The sequence below is a fragment of the Spea bombifrons genome, chromosome 2 (assembly GCF_027358695.1).
Source record: "Spea bombifrons isolate aSpeBom1 chromosome 2, aSpeBom1.2.pri, whole genome shotgun sequence".
Classification (NCBI taxonomy): domain Eukaryota; kingdom Metazoa; phylum Chordata; class Amphibia; order Anura; family Pelobatidae; genus Spea; species Spea bombifrons.
Genome location: NC_071088.1, coordinates 21,627,859 through 21,641,276, shown reverse-complemented (window position 1 = coordinate 21,641,276; position 13,418 = coordinate 21,627,859). Strand labels below are relative to the sequence as shown.

The following is a 13,418-nucleotide window of genomic DNA, read 5'->3' as shown; positions in this document are numbered from 1 at the left end:
TTACCGTTATATACTGCCCAGTAAAGCAGTGGCAAAAAAGATATATTGCTACAAGCTTTGGTGTTGGTGATGACTTTTCATAGAATGCTAACGATCAAAGCTCTGTAATTGTAAAAATCAGATACATCCTTAAAACCAGATTTGGGCTGAGATCTTATTTTTAGTATAGTTTGGGAACTGTGGGAACCTTTTTTCTTGAAAGATGTCACAATTATTGCATTTAATATAACAGAGTGCATAAGAGGCTTCTCCGACGTCTTTAGTCTTCTTCTTCTTTACCTCTTTGCTATCTGTTAAGTAAGGGTCAAAGACGTTCAAGTGTATTTGAGATGTGAAGTGTCTGGTAAAGGGCACCACCTTGAGTTCTCACCTCGGGTATTCACTAAAGCTCACAACTCATTAGATAACTACCGGAAGGCGACATATATACCATGAGATCAGCGGGGTGCTACAGACACTCACTCTTTTATTGATACATACCCCATGTTCTTACACATGCATAATTGAAAATAATTTAAAACATTACATAAGTAACTCATAGATTTTTGGATATTGAGGTTTATTCACTAAAATGGGAATGTGCAGGCTTGAATTTTAGTGTATATGACAAAGATATGGCCAACCATACTGAGCATGTCCTGGTTGGCTCTAATGCATGGTAAAATCCGTAGGGTTTTCTGCGTCATCTCAGTAAATGAACTATGGATTAGGCCATCTTTCAGTAGACTCTTGCCATTTTTGCCCTTCGCAATGTAAAGCGAAGCCAGTGAGTTCAAATGGCAATTTCCCACCCTATTTATGTTTGGATATTTATTTTATTTTGTAACATCATGATATTTTCTTAATTATATAGCTTGATGGCTCCTCTATCGTGGAATCAAACCTTGTGGGAAGAGAGTGAAGCACAGATATGTATTTATTAGTTGGGGTTGATGGCCAGTTGTAGGGCCGTTTAGAAATGTCTTCCCGTTCTGTAGGGCAGCTAGCAGGATGTATCCCGGTTTGGTTGCTGCCTGATGTATAGCTGCAATGTGTATTTTACACAGACAGACGGCCACAAGGGTGTTCAGCTATTGTTTCTTTGAGGCCCATTCATCCTTTCCTCATTACACCTTCTGTATAGGTTGTTAGCACTTTCTTCACAGCCTAATGAATGAGATGCAGGCCCCAATCACCTCAGAAAAGACTTGCGATAATCTCCGTGTTTGTAATGAGGAAGCTGGGAAACATTTCAAAGGACTGAGGGTCAATATTTTTAGTAGGTGTATTGTCCGGAGAGTTAAGAGTTGTGCTTGCCTTGGTAACTTCATAGGGTTTCATTCATTAGTTTTTTCAGCATTTTTCACCTTAAATTTGTTTAAGTTATTATTGTTGGTGTACCCACAAAAGTCATATATCTTTCAAGGACTGATATGACTTTGTTTTGATGCTGCTGGTAGTACAGTGAAACATTTAGGATATAAGTAAAAAAATGTATGATTTTCATTTAATCATTTAAACTAGATTAATTATATATATATATATATATATATATATATATATATATATATATGTATATATATATATATCACTATTTTTATGTACATTAAGTATATTGATTTTAAAATTATTTCATATATATTTATATATATATATTTATATATATTTATATATATATCTTAAAATTTCTGCATTTCTTAGGATTTTTTGCATGTTACAAGCAACTGCACCAAAAGTTGGTGGATTACAGAAACACCCCACATGCATTGGGGATTTTGTTTTTTTGTAATTTACAGGACACTTTGCCTTGCATCTTTAATAGCATTTTTATTTTGGAAAGTAAAATAATGATATAGTAACTTTCCCCACATTTTTTCAGTTTTACAAAAACGTTTTCACTTCCTACAAGTCCAACTTTAAATTGCACTCCCCAATTTCTCCAACTAACACAAAAAAAAAAAATAAAACCGTATTATAAAATTATTTTTAAAGATCACTTGTACCAGGAAGTCCTTGAACCGACTGCCAATGCAGAGACTTGGCACAAGAATGGCGGTGAAAGCTACAATGGTTCTGCAGCAGTTTTTATTTTGCAGTTAGTTGGTGAAATCCTGCTTGGAAAAAGTTTGCCGCAGTGCCTGGCAAAATTCTCAGGCTGTATAAGTCCAGGGATTGTTGAATGATATTCAGCTTATATTGTAGGGAAGTATATTCATTTCCTAGGCCTGCCTGTTGATACAGTATAAATAAAGTAAACATTGCAATTCAGATCAAATAATTGGCAACTTTTTAAAAGCCATATTTTTGTTTTACCAAACGTTTACCCCCCATGGGCCTATTGAATTCAATTATGCACTTTGGTTTGCAGATATTTACCCCTCTAACAAGCCCTGTTATTGTGGACAACATGTGGACATCCTTGCGGTTTGTGCACCAGAGTTCCTTCAATTGTGGATCAAAGCCACCATAGTAGGTACCAGCAGCTGGGGGAACTTTAATTTTTTTTCTATATGTAAAAACCACTACTACCAAAAAAACTCTATGAAACCTCTTGCGCCCTCCAGGGACAAACTGAAAAAGTAAATGTTAGTACCTACTCGTTGGCCAAGTCTTCTTCTATTAGACTAGTTATCTGTAAGAACCACTAGAGGGAGCAATAGCTTTACCCAAACGTCACAGCTATGTATTTATTTTCAAAAATGATTACTATAAGAAGGGCAATGATGTAAAAAATACATGTGAGTAGCTAGATATTACAACTTAAAAGGGTATAAAATAACTAGTGATCTTTTGCTTGTTTACCAATTCAGAGATAATACTAAAATAACAAAGTACAGGAGTTTACAGGGAAGTTTATGTCAAAGGAAGAGACATGTTAGAACAAGAGAACGTTAGAGGATAAGAGGAGAGTAATGGAAGAAAGTTTATGCAGGGAACAGAAGATATGGTAGATGCTAATAGTATGAGGGAATTTTAACATGCATGAGATAGGCTTAAAGCTATCCAGAATGTAAGACACGACAACGAACTAATTAAGGTCTGAATATTTATAGCAGGAAAAACAGGGAGACTAGATGGGCTAAATGGTCTGTGAGTTTATTGCCCCTATGCAGTCCCACCAATAAACAATGTACCCTTAACTACTTTGTAAGTACTTTAATGTGCAAAAAGCCCCTTACATTAAAGGGGAAGTCTCAGTACTGTTTCATCTAATTTTGTTCCAATACACCTCCTTTATCTGAAGTTCTAAAGGCTGCCGTTGTTATCAGTCATGTGATATTTTGGGGGGCTTTACCTGCTCATACACCACATTGAGCTGATTCGCTATGCCAATGCTAAGAATGCCAAATCCTGCTTGTTTAATGAAGGCCTTTACTCCATAGACTTTCATTAGCCAGCATCAGGCTGTGTGACTGAGTGTGATTGAGACAATCTTGATTCTATCGCACACTATGATTGATTCTATCACACAATGTATTGTGATAAGGAGTTGGAAGTGCTTGTCTAGTAGATTAGGCTAAAATATAACTGCTGGAACACATAATAATCACTAATATGCAGCTGTCTAAAAATGAAAAACCTAGAAAGGTTTCTAAAAAGAAAACTTGAAAACATGTTTTTCTCTGATACTGCTAATAAAATGTTTGGTAGGAGTTCCCCTTTTAGGAGAAGCTGTAGTTCAAGAACCGTACTTCCCGGTGGTTCTTCTGTTCTCGATAGTCCTGGCTGCTCAAAGCATCAAATCACCCCCATGATATAAGGGGTAACACTTTATATGCATGCATGCAAGGTTTCTCATTAGAACGCCTGGAACTCTTGAGAGAGATTTTTCTCCTTTGCAATGTTAAAATGACTCGTTTGCCCTTGATATTAGGAGGTATCCACTCAACCCTAACATGTGGAGTTTAGTATCATCAATGGCTGCCTTTAGGTTAAACCACCCAGAAATCTGTCCACTACTGTTTTAAAGTGTAGTTAGGTCATTATCTGTATTGTCTGGCACCCTGAGGAATGTGGTGCCCCAGTGTGACACCCAGTAAAGGCATACGGAAGAAAATAGCAGTAAGGAGCTTAATGGGCCCCGTACATATGGAAAGAAGAGCACATACACATGGTCAAGCATTTTTATTGTACCTTTTATTTCATATACACACAGAAGCAAGAAGCTCTAGTTTGAGAGAACATTAATAGATATATAGAATATTCTCTACTGAATAATATGCTCTCTTCAGTCTGCCTCACAGCCTAACCAGTACTTTCCAATTGGCCGCGGGTAACGGGGAGAGACCTTGTCCACTCGCTTTGTTTGTAGGTTCACTCGGTAATATTTATCTGAGGAGGAAAAAAGAAACATAAAATCATACTAAACATACAAGAAACTGAAGCAGTTTATGATACCTACCAGTCTAAAATCATGGTTATGACATTAGAGTCTGGGGTCAGATGTTTAATGTCCACTCTGCTGTTAATAAAACACACATATCTCAAAAACATACATGTTTATACAACTTACCAACTTTTTAAAAATCATTTTATAATGACTTTTGATGGTGCGTTGTATAATGCCAATTATAAAGCAATGGTCCATTTTATTTTTCCATTAATGCTGTTGTGACACTACACAAGATCAGCTCTAGATTATTCCGTATTTTCTTTCTATTAGTAATTATCCTGATAGGTAGTATCCTTATCTTGTGTTTATTTGGACTAAAGGTGGACATCATAGACATTGCTAGGTTGGCGAGTCATGATTGGGATTTGTTTATATGGCAGGTGAACACAGGCACAACAAATGGAAGAAATTCTACAAACTTAGAAATGGGATTGGCTGGAACAAGAAAAACAGGACTAACAGTCACTTTTAAGAAATCCTAGGTACTAGAAATAAAGTTTCACCTAATGTGTTTATCCAAGGAAAGGTATTCTATCTTCTCACTCTCAGGGTCTGCACGCGTAGCACTCCCCACTCCTAAAGTTACGTCTGCCGTACTGTTAAGTTGCTGATTGTTGTTTATTGGCTCAGGTAGTTTTTCAAAGGGCGGGTTGGTGAGAAGGGAGGGGCGTTTGGCACAGGAAAGTAACTAGACAATGCCGTCTCTGCCACATGCTGCCCTGCCCCCAGCTTTGATTATACAAACTTTTAAACTAGATATACTGTAAGTATCCGAAATGGTTGCACTGATTGACAAAGAAAAGGCACATGCAACAGGTAGTTTCAGTTAATGAATTTATGTTTTGTTAAAAGCTGGTGGCTTTACTAGGCTCGACCTACCTTTCTTGAAGAAGTAGACACTTTGGATAGGCTGGCAACGAGGTATGTTTTCAGGTGGAAGCCAGTCGGGATCTGAATATTCATCGTCATCATCATCATCATCAAACAAGCTGTAAAGAAAATCATGATCGAAGGTCCTCCTATTACTTTTCCTCCTGTTGTTCCTACGGCGAGACTTTCTTCTTTTACTACGGCGTAAGGACGATCTTGTTTGTCTGGGGACATATATCCTGCTTGGCAGCACAGCATCCAGATTACTGGGAACCCCCTTCCAGTCTCGGCTAATATATCGTGGTCCTTCTGTGCTACCTGGTGACCAGACCAACAACATGGTAAGAATAATGTACAAAAGTCCAAAAATACTGTAGGCAAGATCTGTACAAAAACATTAGGATATTTTCAAGAGTGGGTTCCCTGACATTCTGGTTTTCAAACATGTTCACTGAGAAATTAAGAAGTCCGTTATGTTAACACAACCAACCTGACTCAAAAGAGGCCACATGCCCTCACATGCAAATGCCTGCAAAACTATATTACTCTTTGTGAGCTGCAGGTAATGGAATGCAAGTTTGGTATTTCACAAAACATTAAATAACAAAAACTATATAAACAGAAAAAAATTATTTAAAAATAAAAACTTTAAAAAAAGTGTGTTTGTCATAATGCTGAGCACCAGTAGTCCCTAGTAGATAGACTTGCAATGCATTTCAAGTTTAAAGGAGAATGCAAGGCACCTGAGGGTGCACAGGAGTATGAGAAGGTTCAGTACAGCTGTCAAACATCATTGCTCTTCTACCTTTATTTGGGCATAATTAGGGAGTCAATAGCTTTGATGATCATTGCTGGATGTCATTAAAAGTAAGTGTAAGTTGCACCATTTTAGTGCTTGGACTCCGCAAAGGTGCATTGGAAGTACCCTGTTCTCTCCTACCTTGGGCTCTATTTCTCTGCAAAGGGTTATAATTACTTTAACCTACCCATCCCAATGGGCAGGGGATGGGGGGTCTCTAGGCCTATTTCTCCCTTTTCAAGTCCCCCATAGGGAGGAGGTATGTCATGGGCTCTATGCATCACATAGGTTAATTTATATATTTTAATCCCATCCCACAGGTAACATGCTGCAAGGTAAGGGGTTTACTATTTCATTACTTATCTCCTGCCCCTTCCCCTGATTGACAGGGGATCCGCATATATTCACTGTTTAGTGAATTGCCCTTAATTGGGGTTTCATTTGCAGCTCCTTTGTATATATATCAAGCGTTGGGTTCCTAAAACCTAGGGGTATTACTGTAGCATAGCTAAATCTGGGGGTTAGGATATCGGGACAATCATTGGCTCATCGACTGGATGTTCTGAGTCTCTTTCGCATTGAGGTTATAATGGGGTCCGCATAATTTAATTAGTGCATATATTTTTTAATCTCTCAGAAGGTGCCACTGGTATTTATCTGATTTATTTGATCTTTATTATTATTATTATTATTATTATTATTTATTGTTTTATAGAGCACCACCAGATTATGCAGAGCTGTACAAAAGGTAAACAGGATGTAACAATTAGTATATAACATAACAAGATAACATACAGAAACAACATTGATCAAGCAAGCTTACAATCTTGAAATCAGTGAAATTAACTCACTGTTTTCCGACTTACTTTTTTTCCAGATTCCAAAGAGAAGTTCAAATAAGTTTTCCAAGCTGTTATCCTGTATCCTTACATAGTGTGTAAACAGCTCTGATGGTTCTGTCTCAAGACATTCCTCCCAGGTGGGCTGGTTTTTGAATTCATACTGCCAGTATCTGTTACCTATTGGAAATAGACAATACAAACATATTGTATGCCCTAAAAAATGACACAGATACTGTTCTGATTTCAAGTAAATATTTGTCATTATAGATGGATCGGTGCATATTTTTAAATAGCTAGGCACCCAGACGGACTCAGAGTTTCAATAAAGTGAGTAAAAGAAGAGGAAGATGAAGACTGTGTTATTATAACTGAGTTCATAGTACAGAATATTAATGGTGCATTCAACAAACCAGATTAAATGTAAGGCTTTTTGGGTCTCCTCTCCCACCACCCTTAGCAAAATAAACATCCTTAACAATCTAAAAGTACATTGGACCTGGGGTAACTCAGGGAGAACAGAAATAAATTAAAACTAATTATATAAATATGTATATGATATATATTAATTGTGCTACACATGATGTAAGAAGGACGAGCACACGATTATACATACCCTTGAAGAAATAAACTTTTTCTTTGCCCTGGTAATTATTTGCTGGAAGAGCGAAGGCTGCATCAATATCATCTGGGATTTTGTGGAAACCATTAGAGATCTCACGGGGGTAACCAGAATCCAGAATTCCATCAGTAAAGCGCCAGTAATGTTTACCCTAAAACAATTTTGCAATGATAGCTGAGTTTATTGCAGCTGCGTCCTAATTGCTGCATGGTCCTCCCACACTACTAGCCCATTTTCCCCCAAGAACAATATGATTACCCCTTTTATTGCTGGGGACTGATATATCTGTGTTGTCTCCCTGTCACATATGATGGGATATGATAAAAGCTCTTTACTGTCTCCATATTCCAGGGAACAGGAGAAAAGGAAGCACACCAAGGAGACCAGAGATGGCAGAGACAGATATCACTGCCAGCTTACTAGATCACCAGGTAAAATAGGTTCACAATATGGATACAAATCTGACATTGCTCTTTCTCTAGGTGGCCATATAACATTTTTCATTCTGTCAGCATCCCTTTACCTTAAAAAGATAGGTCTTTCCTTGGCAGTTGACACGGGTGAAAGCAGAGTCAATTGGACCATCTATACCCCATACATCTTTAATAAGTTTTGGGTAACCATCCAATGCTTTCTTATCATCAAGCTCATAAAAGTATTTGCCTAAAGAGGAGAAACAGCAGTAAGAGTAACATCTTATTACATATAAAAATGTACGTGCTTCCCAGTCACACCATTTTCCTGATCAGTGCGGCCTAAGCCTTTAACTAGAAGAGCCACGCACAAGTCAGAGGAACAGGCTGTAGAGTTGAATGGTATTAAATGATCTTGATTATATAATACAATGGAACCTATGGACATCATACAAAACAAGTGTAGCTGCATCTGACAAGCATACTTCCTATACTCCCATAGCACTACAGAAATAAGAAAAATCTGCTTATATATTATGAAAGCTTATGGCATTGAGCTACCAGAACTGGTCGTAGTGGGTAACACAGACACTGTTATTGGGTTCCCAGTATTTTTGGAGGCTCTCAGGGCATGGGGGTGGCAAAGACTTGGCAATTCCTGGGAACTAGATGACAAGGGACCCAAGCTGCATTTGTGTAAGTTCCTAGGATATGTCAAAAGTTGGTATGAAAAATTAAGTAGAATGACTAATCAGATCCTATGTCTGAGCACGATTAACCTTATTCATGTTGATATTCATATTTATAAAATGACATCTCAATCTATTTGGAAAGTGGCTTTAAGATTCCAGTGATCTAACTCCTGTAATATCACAATTTACCATGAATTATCATAGGTGGTAAGATGTCTCATCGTGCATGTACATTTTCATACATTATATGTGCGGAACGTAACATATTAATATGAAAAGTACTATTTTATTTTAACCCCAGCATGTACCTCGAAAGGCATAGATGGATCCATTCTTTAAATTGGTGAAAGCATCAAAAGACTCCCCACTACACAGCGAATCTGGTGTCTGATGGGTTTGGTCAGTAACATTTACTGTTGTTTCCGCCACAGTTGTTGTTGGTAGTGTACTGTATGTAACCGTTGTGTCTTCACTAAGGATTGTTGTATCTTCAAATAATGTTGAGTTTACAGTCTCTGTTCCACTCAATATTTCGATTGCTTCACCATAGTCCCCATCTTCTGGAACTGCAAACACATCTCCTCGTGTCTCTGAAAAAAAGGACACATTTTCTTCATAACATTCATTTTTACAAGTGATGTAGAGACTGAACAACTCATTTGAGACATGAGGCAAAATACAGTGAGTGAACAGAAAAAAAATCTTAACATTTGGTGTGACCACCCTTTGCCTTCATAACAGCATCAACTCTTCTAGGTACACCGTTTTTTTTAAGGAACTTGGTAGGTAGATTGTTCCGGACATCTTGGAGAACTAACCACAGTTCTTCTGTGGATTTAGGCAGCGTCAGTGGCTTCTCTCTGTTCATGTAATCCGAAACAGACTTGATGTTGAGACCAGGGCTCTGTGGCATCCATATCATCACTTCCAGGACTCCTTGTTCTTTTGAATGCTCAAGATAGATTAATGACATTGACTGTATGTTTGGGGTCGTTGTAATGCTGCAGAATACATTAAGGGGCAATCAGATGCCTCTCTGATTGTATTGCATGATGGATAAGGATTTGGCTGTACGACTAATTAAGTCGATTGGCCTTGTCTCCAGGTCTTCCATGAAGGCCACTTCTGACCACTTCTCCGGAAAGTAGATGATTGTACTAGGGTCCCACTGTGTTCTGCCGATGCGGAGCTAATGGCACTGCCGGACATTTTCTGATTGAAAAGAAATTAAGCATGATGTGTCTTTCATCTGCTACACTTAGTTTCCTTGGCCGACCACTGTGTCTCCTCAACGTTGCCCGTTTCCTTGTGTTTCTTCAAAAGAGCTTAGACAGAATATCTGGAAACCCCTGTCTACCTTGAAATTTCTGTCAAGAAGAGACCTTGCTAATGCAGTAAACCTACCTTATGTCCTGTTGCTGTACTTAGTTTTGCCATGGTGTGTGACTTTTGACATTAAACTTCACTAACCTTGTTAGTGAAATTGGCTGTTCCTCATCCAGTTTTATTCCTCCTACACAGCTGTGTTCTCAACACAGCTGTTTTCTGATTGTGTTCTCAACCTACCTTAATAAAGTTGATGATCATTAGCACCTGTTTGATATAATTGTTTAATAATACACCTAACTAAATGCCTACAAACTCACTGACTTTGTGCAAATGTACGTGGAAGAATTGATGCTGTTTTGAAGACAAAGGGTGGTTACACCAAATATTGATTTGATTTAGATTTTTCTTCGCTTTGCATTTTGTTAAATGATAAAACCAAACTATTAACATGTCTATTTTCGAAAACATTCTTACTTTACAACATTTTTTTCTCACCTGCCTAAAATTTTTGCACTGTACTGTACATATCAGAGTGTGTTTAGCTGACATTGTTCTTACGTTTTGGTTTGCAGACCTCCTCATAGTCACTGCAGCAGCTCCCGTAATATGTGCAGAGGATGTCACACTGGCACTTCCTGCTTGCGATAAAGCCATCAAAACAAAACCCTTCACATGACTCTGTAATGAAATCATGTAAATAATTAGCAAAATACAATTAGTATTTAATTTAACAGTATATAATGTAACAGTATATAAATTAACTGTATAATAAACTCAGAGCCATAACTAGGACCGGGACACAGATGGAGGGCACAGACATCACATCTAGTCCTGAAGGTGGAGAGGGGCTTTGTCGCCGGGAAACTCAAGTTCACTATTTACCAGGGGCAGCTACATTTCTTCTCCTATCAATGTAATGAAAACATTAATATTTTCCTGATATTTAGTGGTAACTACCAACCTAGAGTTAACATTTAACTATAGTCTGACAGACATTTATTCTGATGACATGTGGTTTATTCATTAAAATAGTTGTTGTTCCATGACTTTCTTTTAGAGTGTAATAATGCGACCCTAGTCCCATTCTATTACAGCGTGGTTTAGCTTGTAATGTCAACAACTGCATGATATGGCTGTCCTTTGTACTGGGCGGCACCGGTGAAGAATAGCCATGGAACACCTACATCAGTTCTGCATCAAAATAACTAACCTAACTACTGTTTTATGAAAGGGTCCTCTAATCACCTTAATATAAATCATAAAACATGTGTGCTCTAAGTACGTTACTTTAGAACGTTTACAGTCTGCTGAGAAATCAATCAAAACATCGAAGGAAGCTAGAGTTAAAGATAACCAATTCCTGGTAACAGAGCTGGATTAAAGGACAAGGTATGGAGCTAATTTTTTTTTGAGGCCAGACAAGAGCACAAGACACTTGTGATCGAGCATCTTTTGTTTGGAAGAGAACAAAATTAGATATCCACTCACCAATGCCACTTCCTCCAACAGCACCCCTCTAACCCCACCTAATTTTCTCAACAACCTCCAACTAAACAGTATCACTAATCTTTTGTTTAAGGAGAACATATTTGTGGAACTGTTGTTGGACTGATGATCCTATTAAAGGGTGCTTCAGCTCCATCAAGCCCAAAATGACAAAGGCCCTATAGCATGCAGCACACAGCAAGTAAAATAATCATAATAGAATAAAATACTAAAATACTTATAATATTCTTTGTTGAAAGAGGACACTCATGTTGTTATATGTGTTGAAGCAACAATTTTATTATCACCTTGCTTAGCCAATTAAGTAGATTTGCCAGATGGCCTGGGTGATTAAGACATTGTATAATTTGCCACAAGGCAGTATGATAAGGAATTACTGACTAGCAGATTAGACAAAGACACAAACTATACAAAGCACAAATACACTGTTTTGTATTATGTGAAAGCTGTAATTGTTTTTTAAACTGACACAGTGTTTTTACAACTTGCTTTAAAATGATACTAATAAAAAACGGTTGACTCTTTGCCCCAGACAGCAGTATCTGTGTGTCTAGAAGTGTATATGAGCCTGATCTATACCCACAGTGTTTCTTTAGACATGAAAGCGGATCACAAATAAAACATTTCAAGGAACATTCCATATATTAGGCATACTATAATAAATCAGAAACCCCATTTGCCTGTACACAGGCAACTGTCTAGGTTGATAGGAGTAAATGATGATGATATGTTTCCTAGTCCAGCAGAAATGTCATATTGCTCGACAAAGAGATCTGGAGGTGTACAATGCTCTATGGGCTTTCGCTCTCTGGCTGAGGGTGTGAGAGTTGCTTTCTACATATCCATAGAAAACTACCCACTTTCATGTCTTGCTATAGAATCTACTAGTCTGACATTCCCCTCTTATCTGTTTGATGTAATATCTTGTTTGTTGTTGATATTTCACAATATCTCTTGGCCATGAGTTGCAGGAAATCATTAACCAACTGATATGAAGTGACCCACAGTTGCATTTGCATCTGTTATTGTATAAGTAAAGTGATTTGCAATTAAAAGTATCAGGGCAGCTTTAAGTTTTCAGCAATGGATTTAACAGCATAGAAACTAAGAAACACAACATAAATATTTAGTCATTTTTAATTACATTAAACTCTATCATATTCTGCAGCAGGGTTCAATGGTTATTTGACCTTTCTCTAACACAACAGAAGCAATATGAGCGCTTGCTGAGTAAATCCATTTCTCTTGCACCCTTTCTCACCTACCTTCAGCGGCTTGGACCACACAGACAGCCCCCAGCAGAAGGAGCAGAAGCAGCTTCAGGGATGCCATGTCTGTCCTCCTCACATGTCCTGACCTACTCTGGAGCCCACTGCTCTCTGACCAGATAGTTTATCATCTTCTTTGTTTGCAGTTTCACCACTTCTGTTTACAGAGATTAAAGAGATTATCAAAAAGCCTTGCCCTATTCCTGGAATCCCATTGTCTCTTATAATATGACACACTATTGAGCAGTTTACTGTAATAGAATCCATTCATCAATGTAATTTCACTGCCAAGTAGACATCGCAAGCAAGGATATGAAAACCAATCTTTTCATAACTCCTATTTTAAAAGCAGGACCATTAATAGGGGCAGCCATTGGCTCGTGCTTACATTTGTAGCCTATTGAGCTCCTGCAACATCTGCCCTAGATAAGGAGGCGCAAAAACCCCATGATCTCCATAGAACTGCACCAGGAATAGCTATGACTTGGCTGGGGGTGTACTGGGATAGGCTTGTCCTGGGCCCAACTATGACTAAAGCTGATCCCTGATTAAATGGGATCAATATGGAGTTTAATTAAAGGTTGGGACAGCTGAATACATTTATAAGTAAAAAAAGATAAGAATGCAACCAAAAGTGCCTCTTAGCTATAACAAACATATGTCATGATATCCCCTTTCTGCCCAAGAAAAATCCTTTTCTCCATTTTA

General features: G+C 37.9%; 1 protein-coding gene across 1 annotated transcript; it reads right to left on the bottom strand.

Annotated features, from left to right (window-relative positions):
• Positions 1–4,087: 4,087 nt before the first annotated feature.
• On the bottom strand, positions 4,088–12,846 carry VTN (vitronectin). Its single transcript, XM_053457087.1, has 8 exons — positions 12,708–12,846; positions 10,495–10,614; positions 8,916–9,197; positions 8,026–8,165; positions 7,497–7,653; positions 6,908–7,060; positions 5,252–5,560; positions 4,088–4,311 (listed from the first exon to the last, which is right to left on the bottom strand). The coding sequence occupies exons 1-8, from the start codon at positions 12,772–12,774 to the stop codon at positions 4,208–4,210; spliced, it is 1,332 nt and encodes a 443-aa protein (XP_053313062.1). The 5' UTR covers positions 12,775–12,846; the 3' UTR covers positions 4,088–4,207.
• Positions 12,847–13,418: the final 572 nt, after the last annotated feature.

Coding starts and splice junctions, on each gene's coding strand:
- VTN (XM_053457087.1), bottom strand. CDS start 12,774: ATGGCATCCCTGAAGCTGCTTCTGCTCCTTCTGCTGGGGGCTGTCTGT. Junction 10,615..12,707: donor TGTGGTCCAAGCCGCTGAAG/GTAGGTGAGAAA, acceptor ATTTCATTACAG/AGTCATGTGAAGGGTTTTGT. Junction 7,061..7,496: donor AAAAGTTTATTTCTTCAAGG/GTATGTATAATC, acceptor TATTTCCAATAG/GTAACAGATACTGGCAGTAT.